The 22,420-nt window shown below is 39.5% G+C and overlaps 2 protein-coding genes across 2 annotated transcripts; both read left to right on the forward strand.

The window, feature by feature from the left end:
* Nucleotides 1–451: 451 nt before the first annotated feature.
* On the forward strand, nucleotides 452–18,453 carry LOC108048191 (dual specificity protein phosphatase 1-B). Its single transcript, XM_044458420.1, has 4 exons — nucleotides 452–1,222; nucleotides 3,498–3,644; nucleotides 6,409–6,633; nucleotides 16,677–18,453. Exons 1-4 carry the CDS (start codon nucleotides 979–981, stop codon nucleotides 17,486–17,488), a joined length of 1,428 nt encoding a protein of 475 aa, XP_044314355.1. The 5' UTR covers nucleotides 452–978; the 3' UTR covers nucleotides 17,489–18,453.
* A 363-nt stretch (nucleotides 18,454–18,816) lies between these two features.
* LOC108037254 (probable ATP-dependent RNA helicase DDX43) lies at nucleotides 18,817–22,350 on the forward strand. Its single transcript, XM_017113785.2, is given in 6 exon segments — nucleotides 18,817–18,937; nucleotides 19,001–19,929; nucleotides 20,398–20,457; nucleotides 20,459–20,907; nucleotides 21,288–21,923; nucleotides 21,984–22,350. Coding segments are annotated over 5 exon segments (2,220 nt in total). The 5' UTR covers nucleotides 18,817–18,937; nucleotides 19,001–19,182; the 3' UTR covers nucleotides 22,312–22,350.
* Nucleotides 22,351–22,420: the final 70 nt, after the last annotated feature.

Below are 22,420 nucleotides of genomic sequence, written 5' to 3' on the forward strand. Positions count from 1 at the left end.
CTAAATGTTACTTTTAACAGGGCAATCATAGCTGCTTAAAAAATCTAGATAGTTAGTTAGCAATACTGAATATTTTGATTTTTGGCATCCTCATCTTCCATGCCGTCCTTTTCCATGGCCGCGCCCTTCTGAATTGCCAAGTACCATATAATATTCATCTGCAAATTTAAAGCATTTAGAATAAGCCTAACTATATCAAAACACGCTCACATTGCTCTGTTCAAAGTTTTTGTGAGTCAATGCCGTAAATTCCCAGTACTAAATTTTGTAATTTGGCTTTTTTAAAATTATAACCGTTAAAGTCCCGCCATCGCGTTCTGCTCATATTTACGTTGCCGCCCAATCTGGCAACATCGTTTGCTATCGAAACTAAACCAATATCGATACTATCGTTCCAGCTCCAATGGGCAGTTTCATTGTATATTCTTTATCACATTTGTTTTGCTTTCATTCGTCTTTTGAATTTCGCTTCGAACGGTTGTCAGTCTCTAAACTTTGATCAACCAGTTCGGGCAAGAAACTTAACTCCGCGCGAAGAGCTTAGGAAATATATCGCTAGGAAATATTAAAAAACATTAATACTTGGATATAACAACATTTTTCATCCAAAAACTTGACTTGTGCGTGGGTGAAGAAGAAGAAGCAGAATCTTAGGATACTTCTAATTGGACTATAAATAGTTTAGTCCCTAATAAAACTACAACCCGCGCGTTTTTGGTTAATTAATAAAAAAAGTGTCCGTGCGCTACAAGTGGAAATAAAACTCGATATCTGGGCCCCTGATTTTCTGGTTACAGCACACACATTATAACGGGAACTGGCTCAACAAGTGGCTCGGGGATTATCTAATAAAACCCCTTCTCCCACCGAAAATCATACAAATCATATAGATTAAACGGGGCAGCAACAACAACAAAATAAATATATCAATTTTAAAACAACCAAAGGCCCAATGTGTGAGTGAGTTAGTGTCTGCACATGTGTGTGAATCGAGAAACGCAGAGCAGCAACAACAACAACAACAAGAGCCACTACAACAACGCTACAACGGCAACGTCAACAGCACGCAAGAACAACAGCAACAACGGCGGCTGTGAGTGCGACGAAGACGACAACAGCGTGAGTCATATAAGTGAAATGAAAATGCGGATAAAGCGAGAAGCGCCGTGTCTTCTGTTATTTATGCCAATCCAAAATACCAACAACAACAATCGCATTGGTGGTAAGTACAACAAAAAATAAAGAGCAATAAGAAAATCATACAATTAAAGATTACACTTAAACCAATCAAGCAAGAGAGCGGGATGGAGAGAGCGAATTAATCCCTCTCCCTCTCTTCATTTTTACCGCTTGGTATGCTGTTTACTTTTGCAGGGGCGCGAAAGAGAGGGGGCGAACACACGTAAGCGTCTCCATTTCATTTCTACCACAGAAAAAAAGCAACAAATTAAAAAAACCAACTCGAGAGAGATCAGAGTTACTTTTTTCGCTCCATACATGACTCACAATTCGCGTGTCTTTCAAAAATAAAAGCAAAAGAAGCGTTTCGATTCGTTTCTGTTGGCTGGTTAAGTAAAGTAAAAAAAATCCAACAAAATACAAGTACAAATAAAAAAAAACACCAGAAAAAATGTAAAGCAAAGCAGGTTTCTCAAGCGGCCTGGCAACGCTGAAAAACCCGCTTTGAAACGACCTTTCGAGTACGAATTCATCGGCACAGCAACAACACACTTTACTAACTACAACAACAACAGTAGGGAGACGCATGAAAAGGGAGGAAAAGGGGAGCAGAAGGAGAAAAAGCAACAGCCGCAGCAACAGCAGCTTGAAATTGAAGTTGGGAGCCAGCGAGTAAGAGGGAGAGCAGGAAAAGAGAGTTGCAGGGGGCCAGGGGCTGAGTAAAAACGGGGGACTGCATTGCAGCAAAAGGTTTCTGTGACCCCCTTGAAAAGATCCAAAACTAGAGCTTTAAATTTGCAATAAGTCAACAACGAAGGTAAAAACCATTTAAACTATATTATTAAAAAGCTGATTTGGCCAGGATTTTACATTTCTTAAATATACAAACATGTTATAAATATGAACAGTCGTAAATGGCGAAACAACAAAAATACAAAAATACTTATGTACAAAATTTGTACTTGTACAAAAAGTAACAGCAAATATAGAAATCTGTCTTTGTTGGCAAATAAACAAATTATAAATAATAAATACGGATTAATAAACATAATTTCAAAATATCGAATATTTAGTAATTTAAAAAGTCTTTAAAAGTAATTAGACCATCAAATTACAAGAGATATACAACCGAAAAGAGAAAACTGGCTAATAACTTGTTTTTATAAGTAAACAAGCCACTGCATACTAATTAGCAGTTTTCTATTTTCTTCTACCTTCATCTCTTCTTCACCTCAAGCCCCCTTTGAAACCCACACATTCCAGGCCCAGACGCCTCTGGGGGCTTGCAATGCACTATTGGCATGCGATTTTACTTGTTTTACTAGCCGCAAACAACAACAGCGAAAAAAACTGAACCAACGTTTCCTGCCGCGGTAAAAAGTTGGTTGTATTTTTTTTGTAGCTGTTTCTTTTTTTTCTGTGTTATTTTTTTGGCTTTTGAGGTCGCTTGGCTGATAACAGCAATTTTCTATCTCAGTAGTTTACTCCAAGTTGTTCGTGCATGGAAAAGACACTATGCCTATTCGTACAGCTGATAAAGTAAAGTCAGTCAGTCCAACATAATAAGACCCCTTTGAAAAATAATAAAAACTATAGCATTCGTTATCTTATCAGAATTTGTTAATTATGTTTCAAATTAGTGAAGGGACTAGCTTAAAATCAAGTCATAGCTTAATACGTATTAGATGAATACATTTTTGTTAAATATGTACAGAAAAAAAGAACTGTATGGACAATACAATATTCAAATAGTGAAGAATAACTATTATAACTAGATAGATCAAACAATTAACTGCATATTATGAGAATTTTAAATCAGAGTTCGTGTGACCACAGAAATACTACATTATCATATTAAATGAGCTTCAGTTGCTGCTATTGGCAGCTTTTGTTAAAATTTTTTTTCAAAGTATCATGTTGCTTGTGTGTTACTATAAAATACTATCAAATCGGTATCGGGCGCGCTTTCAAAGCGTTTTATAATTATGCCTATTCATTGTGATTGCGGCTTCTGAGCTTCAAGTGAATGTGGAAAACTTTGGCTTTGCATTCTCACCCGTCGCAATCAGCCGAACTCTACTGAGCCGAAATAAATGTCTTACGTCAGTTTTGGCAGGCGGCAAATCTAAACGAAATATTTTTGCGGTTTATTTGGACGGGGGACCTGGCGCGACAAGTTTCGCACTGTGGTCCACTCAAAACAGACCGTGCTGACATCATTGGTTATAAAATTAAGCAAATCGCTAACCGACAATTATAATCAGCTTTTTAAACCGCCGAATTAATGCGTATTTTCTGGTTTCTGTTTTTCTCATCAGCCAATCAGAAGGACTATCCCAACAAGCGGTCCAGGGAGAATCTGGCATGTGACGAGGTGACTTCGACGACGTCATCTTCCACGGCAATGAACGGCGGCGGACGGCCACCGGCGCTTACCCGCAGCTGCTCCAGTCCGGCGGTCCACGGTGAGTGAAAGCTGCGAAAGGGGGAACCCATCTAAAACTATGCGACCCAAAGACGGGTTTGCCAAAGGTTGTGACTCAGTTAGAAATGCTTTTGTATACTGAACAAGTATAGAAAAATCATCCATTTAAATCTTGGGAAACTGTCAGTGTGTTGTTATAAATTTTGGTACTTAGTTAGCCGGAAATGTTTAATAACAAAGGAAATGGTATGATCAACCGCTCAAATATGTTGAGGCCTATTTATGATACATACATTTCTAATAGTTTTGATATAGAACAGTATTGTAGTGATTCACAGAAATTTGCATACCAAAATAATCACTTCCTTAGTAACCAAATAAAATGCGCTTCTGATCAAGAGCGGAACTGAAGTTAGGGGCACTAATATCTTTGCCCGATCGAGCAATCTCTCGATTGTTCTGCTGTTGCATATTTGCATGTATAGTGCTGTTTGTGTGCTTATCATTGCATTTCATTTCCTACTCGGCCTAAGTTCCCTACCCTTCCCTCCCTCCGTATTCCCCCACGTTTTGATAGTACTACATGGCGATAAATTGTCTCAGATTGTCATACAATCTTTCCGTCATATTTCCCCTTCCCTTTCCCACACTGGTGAGCTCTGCTTTAACATTAAAAACAAACAGTGTTGTTTTTGCAATGGCACGTGCTGTGAGATAAATCGTTCGCTCAACAGCCCCCTCTCGCTCGCACATTTAACTCGTATTTTTGCACGTTACGAAATCGAGCGTACGTATACGTACGTACATATGTATGAAAAGTATGCGAAAAGCAGCAAAACACATGCAAAACAATAATAACAAAGCAAGCCACAGAGGTTACAACAACAACAACTGTGATACAGAGAAATTTTCAATGTCAAACTTTTGCATATTACTCACTTTGAGAATCATACTTAATCTCGGGTTTGAGTGGGGTAACTATCGATCTACCTATATCTCCCACTTTGCATCTACATTTTTCACCTGGCAAAGGTGTGATCACATCGTGAAGTTCCTTGGGCTTACAGTTTTTTTTCTATATTACGCACATCTATTCGAGGATTAGTAATTCATCAGCATTCTATATTTACGACTATTTAAAATACATTTATTTTAATCTGATCCCAATCGATCAGGTACTACAAACAATTTGATTCTATTACAATTTTATTCAATGAAATTATAACACAAAGCCCGACCATTAATATTAAAGATTCAATTGTTCTATTTAAAAATGGTCTAACAACTATTACATATATTACCATAAAAAGCATAAAGCAATCATTGGGAAATCAAAAATTTTATTGACTGTAATGATTCACTGTACGTCAAAAAAATCATAAGTTCAAAGGAAACTCCCAAAAAAAATTAATTTTGTAGTAAATTGGAAATACCTCTGATGTTCGTAATTAGCTCCCCTCCATTGCCATTTTTGTTACTAGGCACAAGCGATTCCTGTTTACTAAAATGCCAACTGAGTCACAATGAAAATATTTATGGAATCTGTTAATTGCATTCTTAATATACGACTATGTATATTTGTAGTACTATCAGTTGGGGCTTGCGTAAATGACACAATGATAGTCATCCTTACGTGTAAACTTCCAACGTGCTGCCGATGACTAATGCAAGTGATTTCCGTGTGACCCACAAAGTGCAGTCAGCACCAAAAAAATAAATATAAATGAAATACACGAAGTTGAGTTGCCATGGCTCTGAGTGCTATCAATTAACACGCAAGCCAATGACAAATAATCGATGAACCGCGGGGTGGAGGGAGTTCTGGGGGAAGGGTGTCTATGGCCAAAACCGCAGGGCATATGCTGGGACCGCACTTCAATCAAAACATTACACTTAAAAAATTAATTAAGAAAACTATTTTTACTCTTACACAATCTGGGTAATCTTGTACACAAACCACCATTCTGGAATTATTAAATTATTCATTTATTTCAAGGACATGTTCATGTTCCAAGTGTAGGAATTCTAAATTTGGTTTCCATAATTTTCGGGAGCTTTATCAACAATAAGCGTTATACCTTTATAATGTCTGTCAAACTGAATTTTTGAGATAAGTTTGAATGATAAGTAGCTTAGATTGTCAGAGTGGTTTTTATTTGAAGACTCAAAGTTGGATAACATTAGCTTCACAAGACAAAAGTTAGTTTTTCGGAGTGTAGTTAGACGGTGCACAATTATAGATACACATAGAGAGGGAAGAAAAAACAATTGTGCGGCTCATTGAGAGTGCTACGAACTCGAGGACGGCCATGAGGCAACGTGAAGCCACCCCTCGGCCCGCTGACCGTCCCTCACCTCCCTCCCGCTCCGCCACCTTCGACTTCGCCCACTGCCAATAAAACTGAACCCAACTGAACTGAGACTATGCCTCTGTGTGTGGCATGACTCATGCAACAGCAACAGAAACAGAGGCCCCAGCAGACGAATCCAATCGAAACGAAAACGGTTTGGAGGAGGGGGAAAAAAAAATAAACAATTTGTTGTAGCAAAATTTAGACGTTGTATACAACAATAGATACTGAAAACAGGGCCAGGCCATCACTATACCCATCCCCATCCCCATCACAATGATCATTTGCCAGACTCTTTTGTTGCATGACATCGCGAATTGGCAAACTTCCATTGCGATATAGACAGAGAGATCCCCCGACAATGGGCACTTTTTGTACGACTTTTGGGGCAGCAAGAACTTTTCCATTATTTACTCATAAAAACTAATGATCCGATCCGCATGTATCTTTCAGATATAGAAACACATCCCGCCTCGCCCCTGTTCCCGCATCTATTGCTGGGCAATGGCCGCGATGCCAACGATCCCAGCAGCGTGGGCGCTAACTGTGTACTGAATGTTACCTGCCAAAGTCCCAATGAGAGCCATCTGCAGGGCCTCAAGTACATGCAAATACCTGCCAGCGATACGCCCCATCAGAACATCAAGCAGTACTTCCAGGAGGCCTACGACTTTATCGGTGAGTTTCCCTAAAAACAATCTATTCAAAAAAAAAAAAAAAAAGGTTGCATAAAAAACATATTTTACCATCACCATCATAAAATATTAACCCCCTTTTTTTTGCTAAAAGTATCCTTGAGTTCATAGTATTTACCTCGGGTGGAAATACTGCAACCCTAATTTTAATAAATTTGTTTTGATAAACCTCAGTTTCTGACAATCTTTTGGTTGTGATTTGATAGCTTCAATATCAAAATGTTATTATCGCAATATAGCGAGAGATAAGAACCTGCTTCTCTACAAAATAGATGACGAACTTAAATGTCTAATAGAGAAATGCGACTAGATAATGGTGAAATTTTCCAAATATTTTCTAGAGATTAGCCTGACTAAATAATCTTGTTTTCGTTTGGAAAAATAATATGGAGTTCTGTGGAAGCTAGAGCTCCCCGAATTAAGTCTGGGAATCCGAGATACGCTTAGTCATCATCTTTGGTGATTTGCGATTGGCAATTGCTAAACGTGACTTGTTATTGGATGCCTGGCGGGCTTTTTCAGCGGTCAGCGGGCTCATTTGTGGATTTTGCATAACGTTTTTAGTCTGGCTTCCACTTCCCTTTCTTCTTGGCTGGCTGGAAAATTCGTTATTGACTTTTTTGTTTGCCCCTTTTTTGGTTTTTGTGTGCTCTTGGCATTTGTGTGCTGCCCTCAGCGCTTTTCCCACACAACCAAGCACACTACACTTTTGTTAATTTTAAATGAAAATAACAATATGTACCCAAAACCGAGAAAGGGGGGAACGGGTCGGCCGGAGAGAGCTTTAGCCGTGGAATATAATGCTGACGTCAATCGCATTTTTCCATTTTCTATGTCCAAAGCTGTTCATCAAGTATTTTTGTTTTGCATTTTTTTTTTATATATTTTTTTTTTGTTTCCAAGCTAATGTCTTGGCACGTGTGCACGAGCTTTGTCGTTCTTATTGCTGTTTTTTTCCTGGTATTATTACTGTTTTTGTAGCGTCTGTGATTTAAGTAGTGCAAATATTTCATTTAAAACAAGCGCGAGAAAAAACCGAGTGGGCGGTACGAGCGACTGACTACCGACGACCTCCAAAGTTGGTGTCTTAAAAATGTATTATTGTTCTACACAGAATGGATTATGTTTTTTTAAATATGCTTAATTTTGAAGGATTGTGACCCCATTTCAATAAATATTGGTATGGAATATAAAAATAAGATTTTTTTATGATAAATATTTTATTTAATTTACACCTTTTAAACATATTGTCATAAAACTCCAATTGATTTCAATAAAAAAAAAATCGTTAAAAACAAATTCAAAGGGGAAAAATAAATAAGACAAAAACAAAACAAAATAGGTTTAAAGCGATTCCTAGAATATTTTATTTTTCACTTAAGCTGAAATTAAATGAAATCATATTTTACAAACGATTACAAAACTATTCTTGGAAAATGAATGACTAAAACAAATTAAAGATGAAAAGTGTATTACGTAAATTTGCATATTATAACTATACAAATGTTTCTTTATTGAGAGTGTAAAAAAAAAGTTCCATGGGACTTTTTACGAAATAGTGACACTCTGACTTAGATTTCCATTCTAAAAATACCTAGTAAATAGTAAATGGTTTACAATTTAGGATTATAGTCATTAAAGTTCATTTTTAAGTAAGGCTCAAATCACGGTTATCCACACTGTGGAGTCTATCCTGCTTCCTCTCATAGATACAATTGGGGTGTGTGGATAAGAAGCAATGCTCCTTTCCCCCTCTTTGGGTTGTTGGTTTTGCTGCTCCTACGCTTATCCATTCGCTCTTTACTTTGCCTCCTTCGTTCCTTCTGTCTCCTTCTTCCGCCGCCGCATTGTTGTTGCTGTTGCGTGTTGGCGTTGGCAGACAGCATGGCGGCATTTGCGTCGTCGTCTCGTTGTTGTTGCTGTTGCCTGCCTCTGTGTCGTTACTGTGTTGCGACTTTGGCCACACTGAAAAACATAATTAAAGGAGAAAGGATTTGCTGATATTATTGTAATTTTTTTATTTTATAAATTTCACAAATTTTAAAACTAGCAAATCCTGTTTTTAATATATAATTTTATAAGTAAATTAAAAAAAAGTACTTTGATATTTCCCAACAAAATAATTCGCTTTTCTAAGAAATTAAAGTTACGGCCTTATGAAGGTCGAGTTCGAGAGATAAAGACTTATCACAAAAGCAAACTTAGTTAAACTTGATAATAAAAGTTGAAACTGCAACTAAAGTATCAAATTTTTTTGGTCGGTGCAGACAAGTTGTCCCGGGTAATGGAAATTATATGCAGATTGCCTCGTACCAGCAGCAACAACAAAAGGAACGAGGCTAACCAACCGCAAACGTCCTTTCTGATAAGGGTTGTCCTCGAATCGCTTCCTGCGCTGCCCGACTGTTAATGTATTTTTGGCCACCACTGTGCGCTGGGATGACTCATCGTCATTTCGTTTTGTTGTTCGTTCACAATGCAATGTGGAACACTGAAAGAACGAGACGGCAAGAGAGTGGGTGGTGGGTGGGTGTACCATAGTACAGCCGCATCGATTTTTCTGTTGGCTTCTTATTGTTGCTATTTATTGCGCCGTCAACGGCACTTTTCACCCCTCTCTCTTTCGTTTTGGCATATGTTCTATTTTTGTAAACATTTTGGTTCCTGTTTATGAGTCATCGTTTCGTTTTTTTTTAGTGGGTTATCCTTGTACAAGTGGCCTCGCTGTTTGGTGGTCGTTTTGTTTTTGTTGCGGATGTCAGGTAGGGGAGTAGCAACAGCTGCTCAGTCTCTCCCTTTCTCTTGCTTTCCCCTCTCTACATTTTATTTTGCATCTGTCAGATCAAAATCCTCGATACGTTCTTCAATTTAACAGTAAACAGAAAGAAAAATTCAAGAAAGTGGGGATGTTACTTAGATATCAAATAAATTATTGATCCGGGGATTTTGTGACCAGACGCTAACAATTAATAATGGAGACAATTAAGATAACTTAAGTGTAACCCTCATCATTTTAATTGATATTGAAGATTTAAAGAAAGCTTAAACCGGTGCTCCTCAATTCACATTTTTTTGTAGTGTACTCAATTTTGTTTACCTCGCTTTTTTTTATCCATGCTAAAGTATTATTTTTATAAATGCTCTGGCTCCCTCCCTCACTCTCTCTCGCTCACTCACACCCGCGCAAAAACACATTAGTACTCAGGCACGAAGTAACGATGGGTGGCGGTGGGGGTAGACGTCGAAGAAAAAGCAGAAGGAGGTGGCGGTGAAGAAGAAGAGGGGAAAAGTATATGTATTTTATACTGAGTGCATGAGTCATGATTTCGCTTGGCTGTTTGTGTGTGTTTGCCCCAGCCTTTTGCGCATTCGTTTTTGGTTTGCCGTCGTCACCTTATGCCTATTATTATTGTTTTATTTGGCCAGTGTATATGCTTCCTCTTATTCCGTACAACTTATGATTTCTTATTGTTGCGTTGCTTTTCGTTTTCCATTCATTATAACAGCACTTTGTGTAAAGGGGAGAGGGTCGTGGGAGGGCTAGGAAGCACCGCTATTTGAAGCAAAGCTTGAAATGAGCTCAACGTTCGAGGCCCCATTTGTTGTACTTGTAGTTGCCGGATAATGCTAATGTCATTATGCTGTGTCATTAACATGAATGATAAACTACAGCAAGCCACTTGGCCTAGAAAGCAATCAAAGCCTCAATTGTCAGGAAATTGAACGGTATCACGGTATTTGGGTAGTATTTGGTCTATTGCACTTGTAATCGCGATTTGGGCATTACAAGGACATTTTTTCGGATACTCACACATTTTAAGATCTCTACCAATTATTGTCTTAAATGGAAAACAAAATACAGTTTATATTGGTACAAATATTGACCAAGAACCTATAAAAAGTCATTAGTTCAAGAACGGTATTAAATTTTTCCAAAAAAAAAGGATTCACCCTATTTAACAAGGCCAAAAACATAAACAAAATTTTGCTTTTACTAAACAAGGCCAAGAATACAAGCTACTTATAAACACAGGAAATTTAAAATTCGTGATATAACTAGCGTAGGTGTTCCCTACCAGAGTCAATACGGTGCTGTTTCATCTAACTCGCCCTTCCTACATCCTTCCCCATCTACTCGGAGGCCTAATCAATTTGTCAAGTTATCGCCACGATGTCTGTACTGTACTGTACTGTACCCGCATATTATTTGTGCGCCAAGTTATCAAGTTATCAAGCCATCAACTTTTATCTGCCAACGACGGAGGAGGCCTCTTTGGCAAACTAACTTAATCTACAATGGAGCATATATGTATATATAAGGTTACGGTTTACGTTTACGGCGACATATACGGGTACGAGTACGGGTTGTGCACACACAATCGCAGAAGCAGCTAAGTAAACTGGAAACGGAGGCCCCTTCGAGAACATTTGGTGATAGGCAACCTTCTATATACATACAGTTTGACAGCTGATTAGATAAAACTATGAATGCATACGTACAAATACATTTCAAATACAGTTGTGCTTAAAAAAAGAAAGGTTTACCATTTTTTAAAATGTTTAAAATCACTAATTTCGTGAACACTATGTTAAAAGTTTTTAAAAGTCATAGAATGTTTGATCGCAGCTGTAACAAACCGATAGATACGTGTGCTCTACACACGTTCAAAAAAGACAACTCGAAAAGTCCTGCGCCTAATGAGTAATCGAAAATCCGTTGGCAGGCAAAAAACAAAAAAAAGAAATAACAGAAACAACAAAAATCCCGAGGTGACATTTTTGTTGGCCCCCGAGCACATAATTTCAATATTCGTCAGCCGGCTATTTATAAAATGCCAAAATCAACCAAGCAAAATATACCGAAAATCTTCGCACAGGAATTTCGAATTTGAAATTTTTGCGTTGCGACTTTGTTTTCTTTTTGTTGTTGTTGTGCTGGGCGCATGAGAAATGCGAAATTATAAGGCTCTTAATCATTTAACAGGGAACCGACGCCTACACTTTCCCACTTCCTCTTTACACAGTAAAAAATATGATTATTTTGGTCTTAATATACTAGATATATATTTTGGGTAGCATGTGTCATAATTCTTTGTTATTTATAATCATATAATTCTTAATCAATATTTTTTTTAACATTATTCATAGCCTCTGAATCTAATATTTATTAAAATGAGTAACATTTTCATACAAAACAATTTCAGATGATGATTATTTCGTATCTTTATTGTAGCCTCTTTCTATACGTATCGTTTGACACTTTCGAGCCATAATAAACTATCTTATTGATCTGAAATAATATTCTCTGTGTGCTTATTCATTAATGCCTTCCTTTTGAGATATTTGCGCCCGCGCACTTTGTATTTTCCTCGGGTTTTATTTGCGCGCAATTTGTTTATGAAACATTTCGTTTGTTGTTATTGCCGTTGCGCATGCTCTTTATGAATCACTCGAGGAGAGCCCTGATCCATCCACCTTCCTCACTCACTACTCACCCGATGTTTGTACATAAGTTGAAGGCGACTTCAAAGTGCAGGCTGTCTTGGGAGCTGTTGTTGTTTCCGTATGACTCGGCACGTCAAAGTCGAGATTCGCCAAGTTGAAGGTCAAGTTGAGACCCCCTCCTCGCCACCCCGATCGTCCCACTCTCTTTGTTTTGGATGATTCAGCGGCGTCTTATCGCCATTTAAGTGTCCTGGCACCTGCCGCACTCAGACTCACACTCCGTCTGTCTCTTTCGGTCGCACTAAAGCCGTCTCTTTTCGACTTAATCTGAAACGCGTATGAGTAAGCAGGTATTCTTAATGATAAACAGTCGCCGAAAGTAATTAAATATTTCGAATATAAACAAAACTACTTGTTGCTTGACAACGTGCTTCAGTAAAAACAACAATGAGGAGCACACAAGTAGCAATGGATTACAAAATATCCAGTAGCTAATGATTTGGAAATCTTTGAAAATTTATATCTTACCATAAACCCAAAATAAAAAGAAATTCTCTCAGTAAACTTCATATTTTTAATAGAACATGCTAATGTTTGCAAATATTGCATTATTCGTTTCTTTTGTGCTATTTCCCTGATCATTGCTGTACAACATACAACCCCTCGTTCATATATCATGTTTCTCGTGCTCAAAGGTTGTTTCAGTTTCTGTTTTCGATACTGATTCTGATTCTTTTGCCGTTTCTGTTTCTGGCCATGACTCAGAGGGAGTTGCGAGAGTTTTGCGCCCTGAGACATTTTGGGTTGACCCTAAGGTCCAAGATCCGGGACTTAATCATCACGAGAAAAAGTGAAATGATGCATTGGGTAAGCGGACATTGAGAACAAGAACCAAAAACGACGCGACAGGCAGTCGTCATTGTCTGGGTGAGACAGTGATACCATACCCATACCCCATACCATACACCATACACCATATAGCACCATACCATCCATCCCATACCAAAGGCATCCCAGCTGTCAGACAGTCGTCTGCCACTTGGCCCACTTCTGAGCCGAAATCACCAGATGACGCACCCGGGGGCCCGACAATAAAAAAAAAAAGAAAACATCGCTACTGTTGCACTTAATCATACATTCATCGGTGTAAGAATTCGGTGACTACCCAAAGTTGGCATTACGCATCGCCCCTTAAACGGAGTCACGACGCTCAGCCCTTTGGAATGGTGTACTGCCCCATTATAGACACGACTCCCCGGGATCTCTATGTATCACTCATCCACAGTCATCGATGGGAAATGCGCTCCGGTGAACTAAGTCCGTTTAGTCATATGTATGTATGGCACACTATTGGCGATTAGTAATTCCCCACAGCATATATGGCCGTGTATTTGTCACGAACAATAAACAATTACCAAAGTACCGCTTCTCAATAATCGAGCAAAGCCTTCGCTTCGAGTTCCATTTTCTGTGAACAAAAACAATCAACATAGAAATATGCAAAGCAACAGAAAGACAAACAATCAAGTAATTGTTGGTGTTCTTAAAAACCATGATTAACGGTTTCATCAAAACTGTAATAAGACGCTTAAGACAACAGAGTTGGAAAAATGCACTAAGAGATTATTAAAAAACAGTATAAACAGGAATTAACAGCTAATCTTCAAACTTTATTCAATCCTTTAGGATGCTGTATACCCCTTACTATCCTTCTCGATTACTTATAATTTTTTTTTTATTTTTAAATCTTTTGTTTTACCTAAAATCAAAAGTTTATCAGCTGTTTCGGTTTATTTACAAATGGTTTTTCTAATAGTAATTTTTACCTCTTACCAATAACCTTCACCTTTTTGCTAATCCATACTTAATAATCTCAGTGTTTAAATTGAACTTGAGCCCAATTAGGTGGAACAACTTCATAGTGACTCAAAGCAAAGTTTTGCGAAATTCATTCATCATTTACAGCTACTTCTTTTGCGAAACTCCTCAGCCCCTGCCTTCATTCTGCAATAGTATTCTTGGTCTCTTCTAGCCCATATGAGTCATATGGTGTGTGGTGTGTGCGAGACAGGCGCGTTTACGGCGCGGTTTATGCGCGATTTTAACTGTCTGAGCGACGGGGTCATTAACTAAGAGGATTTATGAGCGCCGTGCGAACGGAACGGAACGGAACGGGGACGGTGACCAATTGTCTGCCATTGTACGCTTAATGACCATCTTTCTTTATCTATGCGGCTGTCTTTTGGCCTCCCCCGATCGGTGGGTCTATTTTTGGCCAGCCTATGAATTGGTCATCTCTCTATTTGGAGCTTTTGATTCCCCTGATGTACACTCAAAGAAAGATCTAAGCTGTTAAAGTAGGTTATAAAATTAAGTATACGAGTAACCGTAGAAATAGTCGGCTTCGAAATATTTTATTGAAACACTTTCTTCAAGAAAGTCAATATGAAAAGTATATTTCAAATTATCAAGAAATGTAAATAAATATAAATGATGATTCAGATGGGTCTTTTCCCGATTTCTTTGATGAAGCCTAACTTAGTTTTGTGAATCCCCTTTTAAAGCTAATAGCATGACAAATTGAGGGACTTTTTTCGACGAGTGTAGTCTCTGAGGCAAGAACCATTTCGGCACTCTGACGTGCGTACTTCAGGTACGTTAGCACCTAAAAACCTCCATTTTCAATGGTTATCTTTGCCTGGTAGTTGATTATTTATTTATGATGGCTTTTCCCCGGTGCCCGGTTATAGTTGCTATATCATCATCAACATCGTCGTCCCGATAACACGGTTAACTCGATTTAATTTCACTTGACTGGTGTGTAAACTGCAATTCATAGTTGTAGTCGAAATTTGTGAAATCGAAGTTGTGCGGTAGGGAAGGTTTCCTTATCGCTGTCTACTTTGCACCCCACTCAATTCATTGATAAATCAACACACTGTTATCTCACCTCTTCAGGTGGGTTAAATAGGGAAATGGGGTGGGTCTTGTGGTGAGCTATGTACATATGCACGTATATCTATTTCTATATAGAGAAGGCTGACAATATGGACGCAATTCCGAGTGAGTTACACGCGCCTTCCAGATTTATAGCTGATATCACTTCCTTCGCTATATGGCAAGGGGTTTATAATGGGGTGTGCGGTGAGTGCACTGCGAGAAAAGGGGGTGCGGTTGGGGCGGTAGGCGCCTGGTGACTAACAAGGCTTCGCTTCTGCCCGGCTGGGTCGTTATCAACTGTTTGGAAATCGGACAAGTGTTGCCTTGTTTGCATTATGAGTAAGCATCGATTAGGAAAGGCTCCCCCATTCCCCTATAAAAACCCCTCTTGGAATTCCCGTTGCCCACAACCAGCCCAAAATCACACCACTACCAATTCCTGAGCGATAAGATAATGCTTATTTTTTTCGGTTGTGGCTTATGAGGTTACAGTCAAAATTCTATAGCTGAAAATTCATACTGCGAGCGGAAAAAATCACTCAATAAGGTTAATTTTAAAATATGTATTAGTATTTAAAGTGTCAAAATAAAACATGAAAATCGTTTAATAAACAATTAAGACCCTTTCTAAATTTAAACGAAGACAACTTCAAGGCAAACGAAATGATGTCGATGATTTACAAAATAAAATTCTTCATAGAGTGTTTAAAAATTGTTTTTAAGGGGGAAATACATTTTTAAAACTCAAAATAAGTTTGTAATTAAAAGGAGTTGATTTCATTTGGGATTTAGAATGTATCAAGACAGTAATGTTTTTATGATGATTTTTTACAATCAAACCGCTTTAATGACTTTTCACTGTAATCAATATGGAAAAAAATGCGACGTATGCTGCGGATTCGGATTCTTCTGGGTTTCTCTTCCTCTTTCTCTGCTTATCTTTGGCCAAAAATAACAACGTAAATTATGAGTTAATGTGTCCACGTGTGTGTGTGTGTGTGTCAATAAGAGGGTGTGTGTGTGCGCGTGCGGGGGTATAAAAATGTTCTGTCAATAAGCCTCGTCGCTTTGTGGTTGTTGTTGTTGCCTCTGGCAATGATGATGACTCATATCAGCAAAATTCACACAGTTGAGTTGCCGACCAGGAGAGTGGGAGAGTAAACCAAAAGAGAGAGAGAGAGGCAGCACTAATACACTGAGAGTATCGACAAGGCAATATCAACACAACGGCAACGACATCATCGAAGCTTCCACGTTCGATATTAAAAATACGAAAAGTTTCTCCACCAACAGAGATTCAAAGTAAAGCTATTAAAAGCTGAAGCAAATAAAAAAATTCAATTCTAGAACTAAAAAACGAAACCAAAATCGGAAAACTTAAAAATTGATAAATATAAGAAAAAGCTACTTTAAAAATATTCAAAATAATTAACTAAACAAAATTTTATATAACACCTAAATATTTGGGGAATATCAAAATACTATAGAAAACCTTCATCTGGCAAGGGCATAGTAAGATAAGATAGACATAGGCCATAATCACTCACAAACCATTTTAAACTTACCAAATTTGATCGTTAAAACCTTTTAGCCCCTTATCTATCAGTACACTAAAACGATTGTTTCTTTGATTTCTTGCAGAAGATGCACGGAAAACGGGTTCCCGAGTGCTGTTGCATTGCCACGCGGGGATTTCGCGCAGCGCCACCATCGCCATCGCCTACGTCATGCGCTACAAGTCGCTCTCCCTGCTGGAGGCCTACAAACTGGTGAAAGTGGCCCGGCCGATCATCTCGCCCAATCTTAACTTCATGGGCCAGCTGCTGGAGCTGGAGCAGAATTTGCGCAAGAGTGGAGTTCTGGCGCCCGCGACACCACTCCTGAATAGTCCTAGTAATCCTTCAGGATCTTCAGTGGGTTTAAGTACCTCGTCTAGTCAACTGGTGGAGAAACCGGAGGAGGAGGAGATCGAGGAAAAGCGAGATCATCGGGATCGGGGCAAATCCAAGTCGGACAGCGAGGCAATGGACGAGGATGTGTACGACTACGACGATGTGGACAGTGGTGCCGGGAGTCTGGCGGGCAGTAATTGCTCCTCGCGACTGACCTCACCCCCGATAACACCGGATGACGAGGCGCCCAGCACTTCGGCAGCAGCTTCCACAGTCTCTGAACTGGATTCACCCAGCTCCACAAGCAGCAGCGGAATCTGCTCCCTGCTGCAGTCCACCAGCTCCTCCGAATCCTGCGTAATCAGCAAGCCAAATCTGCTGTCGCCGACGAGGCAACTGGCTCTGTTTAAGCGGAATTCGCCGGCCAAACTGCGATTAAATCTGGAGTCCAGCTATGCGCCCGCGTCACCCATCCCAAAGTCATTGCTTCATACTCCGGTCTGCGAGGAGGCGCCGGAAATCAGGAACATCCATTTGGCAGGCAACTCGACGAGGGACTGAGATAGGATCCCCGCGAAAAGTCGCCGCCGAATAGCAGCTGTGAAACGAAAGAAAATGTACAGCCAATTGCCACTTTCTTTATGATCAAAATTAGAATTGATAATACTATATTTTTCTTCAAAAAGATATAGAAAATGACCAAGTTTTTAAGTTTTATATCACTTTGGAACTACTAAAACTTAAGAATTTCTTACCTGGCTGAAAAGAAACGTGGATTTTACCAAATCAAAAACGGCAAAAGGGCTGCTACTTCCTATAAAATAAGGTGATGCTAAATGATATATTAAGCCACCTCTGCAACGTGTAAATAAAAACGTTCATAAACTGTACATACAAGCGTACCTTAAACAAAACAAAAATGGAAAGAAATACCAATTGCAGCTTAAACTATTTGCAATACTTTTTAAAGGCTTTTGTAATGTATTTCTTCGCATCCCTGAACCAACACAAAACAACTTAAGTAATCCAAAATATCCAACTGGATAAATTGTTTGAGAAGAAAAAAAACCTCGTATATGTTAGTTTAGTTTAAATTTAGTCGTAAGCGAATCTTAACTATACCTATACACACATAAACTATATTAAAATTCACATAGAACAATGAAAATCCAAAATGCACTGCAACTATTTCTGCTGACTTGCCACACAAAACTTACCCTACCCGATTCCCAAAAATTTAAGAAGCCCCGCCATATACACAGCAAAGATCTTATCAAAACTGTTCTAAGTTTTATCAATCCGCTATAGCCACACCACACTATAAACATGCATGTAATTTAGTTACTTCTTGAAAGTGAGGAAAGTTTGTGTTTTTTAGTTTTAGTTATTTATATGAAAAGAGCGCGTGAGAGTATAATGAATGCGATTGAATTCATTTGAATTAGGCAATAAGTCTAATAGGCTAAGCTACACCTGAAAAGTGTAACCCGTGTGTTAAGTAAAAGGAAATTATAATAGTAACCAAACCAACTGCTGTTTTCATTTGCATTTTCAAACAGGACCGCCAAAATGGGGATAAGTGCTGCATAGTTCGGAGATGTCGGGATCTAACAACACTGGCTGGCAGGGAAGGTCGAAAATATCGAGTGCTATCGGCTAACGTATATCGATATTTTAATTCAGGTTACAATAATTTTAGGGGAATCCCAAAAATACTCGCAATAAATTTTAATTAAAAATTTCTCATTTTACCAAAACCATTTTAATTATATAATATAGAGTTCATAAAATATTGCTGATTAATTTGGTGTCAAATGCTTGGAATTAAATTTGTATTTTAATTTTTTATATTCCCAGTTAATCGATTTTAAAAGTAAAATGACAAAAGTAATCGATTCGTCCCTGGTTAAAATACTACCCTGCTCCAAAAGCATCCGTCAAAGCGGTTTGTTTAATTTTTCTTTTCCTGCATATTCTGATTAAAATGGTGTAAGAAAAAAACAGAATCGGGTGAGTAAAATAATAAATACTTATTTAATGCCAAAGCAAAAGGTGATTGAAAGTTCCTTGCAGATTTTTTGCTTAATTCAGCGTGTTATTTTTGCTGTGCAAGCTTAATTCTAAGCCACCAAACACACACAAACGAAAAGTTTACCGTTTGAGAGTGGCACATCGAATTGCAAAGTCAGCATTTTTCACGTGTCCCAGGTTTTTTGTTTAATTCTAACAAAATCAAGCGACGAGCGGACTCTGAAATGTCGGAACTCGATTGGGACGATCCAAATTATGTGGAGGCACCTGTAAAGATGCAGGAGTACTCCAAGATGAATGATAAGTACGAGAGGAGCCTGAGACGCGATGATAATTCACGTGGATACGGAGGCGACAGGAAGCGGGATGATTACGGCGGAGGAAGGCGTGAAAATCGTGATGGTCGAGGCTATCGCGATGATTACGGCGGAGGACGACGGGATAATCCCGATGAGTACGGCGGAGGACGCCGGAACAACCGCGATGATTACGGCGGAGGACGTCGAAATGATCGGGACAATCGCGATGATTATGGCGGAGGACGCCGAAATGATCGGGACAATCGGGATGATTACGCTGGAGGAGGAGATTTTAGTGAATCCCTCAGCATCGCTTCCGAAATGATCGGAAAAGTCATTGGAAGAGCTGGTGCCAATATCTCCCGGATTCAGACTGATTTCAATGTCCGTGTCAAGGTGGACAAGAGCGACTTGGTGGTCAAGATATCCGGTAGCCTTCAGAGAAACGTCTCCGATGCCATAAATTACGTTCGCAAGCAGGTCAGCTGTGACTCGGGCAGGGATCGAGATAGGGAAGGTAGGGGCTATGGCGGCGGAGGAGGACATGGCGGCGAAGGATACGGCAGATCCAAGGGAAGCAGCTATGAATTCAATCCCCCGGCTTCCAGGTCCATCCCAGAAGATGGGGATCTCACTGGCACCATCGATTGGGCAGCCCTAAATAAGGCTTCGGTGAGTAGAACCAAACTTATTGACTCAACCACTGTTTTTTAAACATTTAAAAAATCCATTTTCTTGTGTTTTCTTAAACATTTTTTTAAATATCGTTCTTTTAATAATTTAAATGTTGAATTAGTATAACTTATCTTAATAACTTATCTTTTAATTTTTTAAAGAAGTTTTGTTTTTATAGTGAAAATGCCCAGATCACTTTAAACATTTTTTAATTAAAACATATTCCTTACTTAAAGCTAAAGCCGTTCAAAAGAAGTAAAAAAATCAATTATTTATAAACAATTATGTTTTACTTTTATAATATAATATACGACTAAATTATACAGATACAGGTACAATCATTGCTCAGTGTCTTATCGACTTTCGTACTTCACAATTATATTTAAAACTCGTGACACACGAAAAACATCCAGATAAAGTAATTTATTTGTCACAATACCCTAAACCCCATTTAATTCCCTACAGGAAAAAGCTACTGCAGCTCGCTGGGCCAAGTGTCCACCACTGACCAAGAACTTCTACAAGGGAGGCGCCCGAGGTGGCCAATCTTACCGAGTCGCAGATCGAGCGCATTCGCGCGGATAACAACAAGATCACAGTCTCGCACGTTTTCGAACCGAAGGAGGGTGAAACTGCTGCGCCCATTCCCAATCCGGTTTGGACATTCGAGCAATGCTTCGCCGATTACCCGGATCTACTAGGCGAGATCACCAAGATGGGCTTCCCCGGGCCCTCACCGATCCAATCGCAGGCGTGGCCCATTCTCCTTCAGGGACACGACATGATCGGCATCGCCCAAACGGGCACGGGCAAAACACTGGCCTTCTTGCTGCCCGGAATGATTCACACGGAGTACCAATGCGTGCCCAGGGGTAAGAGGGGCGGGGCCAATGTCCTGGTGCTGGCGCCCACCCGAGAGTTGGCTCTGCAGATCGAAATGGAGGTCAAGAAGTACTCTTTCCGCGACATGAAAGCGTGAGTATCATCAAAAGCAAATTGGTCTAACCATCGTTTTTATAGAAACAAATTTTATATTTGGGAAATTGATTTTTTTTGAAACCAAATAGATGGTCTTTCATTTTCATATATCGACAGTACTCTTAGTAGAATATTTATGAATATGTTAAGTAATTCCCATTCAAACTGGAATACATAAATAATTACTAACTATTAGAATTTGAATAAAATAGTTTCACTTAAAACAAGTGTCTCAATTAACACAATTTTTATTTTTATATTTTCCGAGTACTGAAAAGTTTAGCCAGGACTCTATGCAAATTATAGTTTCTTTAATAAACTATATATTTTCAATATTTTGAGTAGACTAAATCCACATATTTCGCTTTATTTTTTAGTGTTTGCGTTTATGGCGGTGGCGACCGCCGCATGCAGATCTCGGACTTGGAGCGCGGTGCGGAGATCATCATCTGCACTCCTGGACGTCTTAACGATCTGGTCCAGGCCAACGTCATCGATGTGAGCACCATTACGTATCTGGTGCTCGACGAGGCGGATCGCATGTTGGACATGGGTTTCGAGCCGCAGATCCGCAAAGTGATGCTGGATATCCGTCCGGATCGCCAGACCATCATGACGTCGGCCACCTGGCCGCCTGGTGTTCGACGCCTGGCTCAGAGCTACATGAAGAATCCTATGCAAGTTTGTGTCGGCTCTCTGGATCTGGCGGCCACGCATTCGGTTAAGCAAGTGATTGAACTGCTGGAGGACGACACGGAAAAGTTCAACACGATTAAATCGTTTGTAAAGAACATGACCAAATCGGACAAGATCATAATTTTCTGCGGACGCAAGGCTCGTGTCGATGATTTGTCTAGTGATCTCACACTAGATGGTTTCATGACCCAGTGTATTCATGGAAATCGCGAACAGAGCGATCGTGAGCAGGCTATAGCTGACATAAAGTCCGGTGCTGTGCACATTCTCGTCGCCACCGATGTGGCTTCACGTGGCCTGGACATCGAGGACATATCGTAAGAAATTATTTATTGTATTTATTTAAGACACCTGTTGATACCTTTTCCACATCCTAGTCATGTCATCAACTACGATTTTCCGCGCAACATCGAGGAGTATGTGCACCGTGTGGGTCGCACAGGACGCGCTGGCAGGAAAGGCACTTCGATAAGCTTCCTCACGCGCGAGGATTGGGGCATGGCCAAAGAGTTGATTGATATCCTACAGGAGGCGGATCAGGAGGTGCCCGACGAGCTGCACAACATGGCCAGGCGTTTCAAGGCCATGAAGGAGAGACGCGCTGCCGAAGGCGGTGGAGGAGGTGGTGGTCGCTTTGGTGGCGGCGGAGGACGAGGAGGCGGACGTGGCGGCGGAGGCCGCAATTTCGATAGCTTCAACTTCTAAATGAACAATAAAACTATAGTTATTAAAGACCACAGCGCATTGAAGTGCCTTGAAAATTGGTTTACAAAACGTTTAACAATTATTCTACTTAAAAGTAAAATATACACAG

The sequence above is a fragment of the Drosophila rhopaloa genome, unplaced genomic scaffold (genome assembly GCF_018152115.1).
Source record: "Drosophila rhopaloa isolate 14029-0021.01 unplaced genomic scaffold, ASM1815211v1 contig_167, whole genome shotgun sequence".
Classification (NCBI taxonomy): domain Eukaryota; kingdom Metazoa; phylum Arthropoda; class Insecta; order Diptera; family Drosophilidae; genus Drosophila; species Drosophila rhopaloa.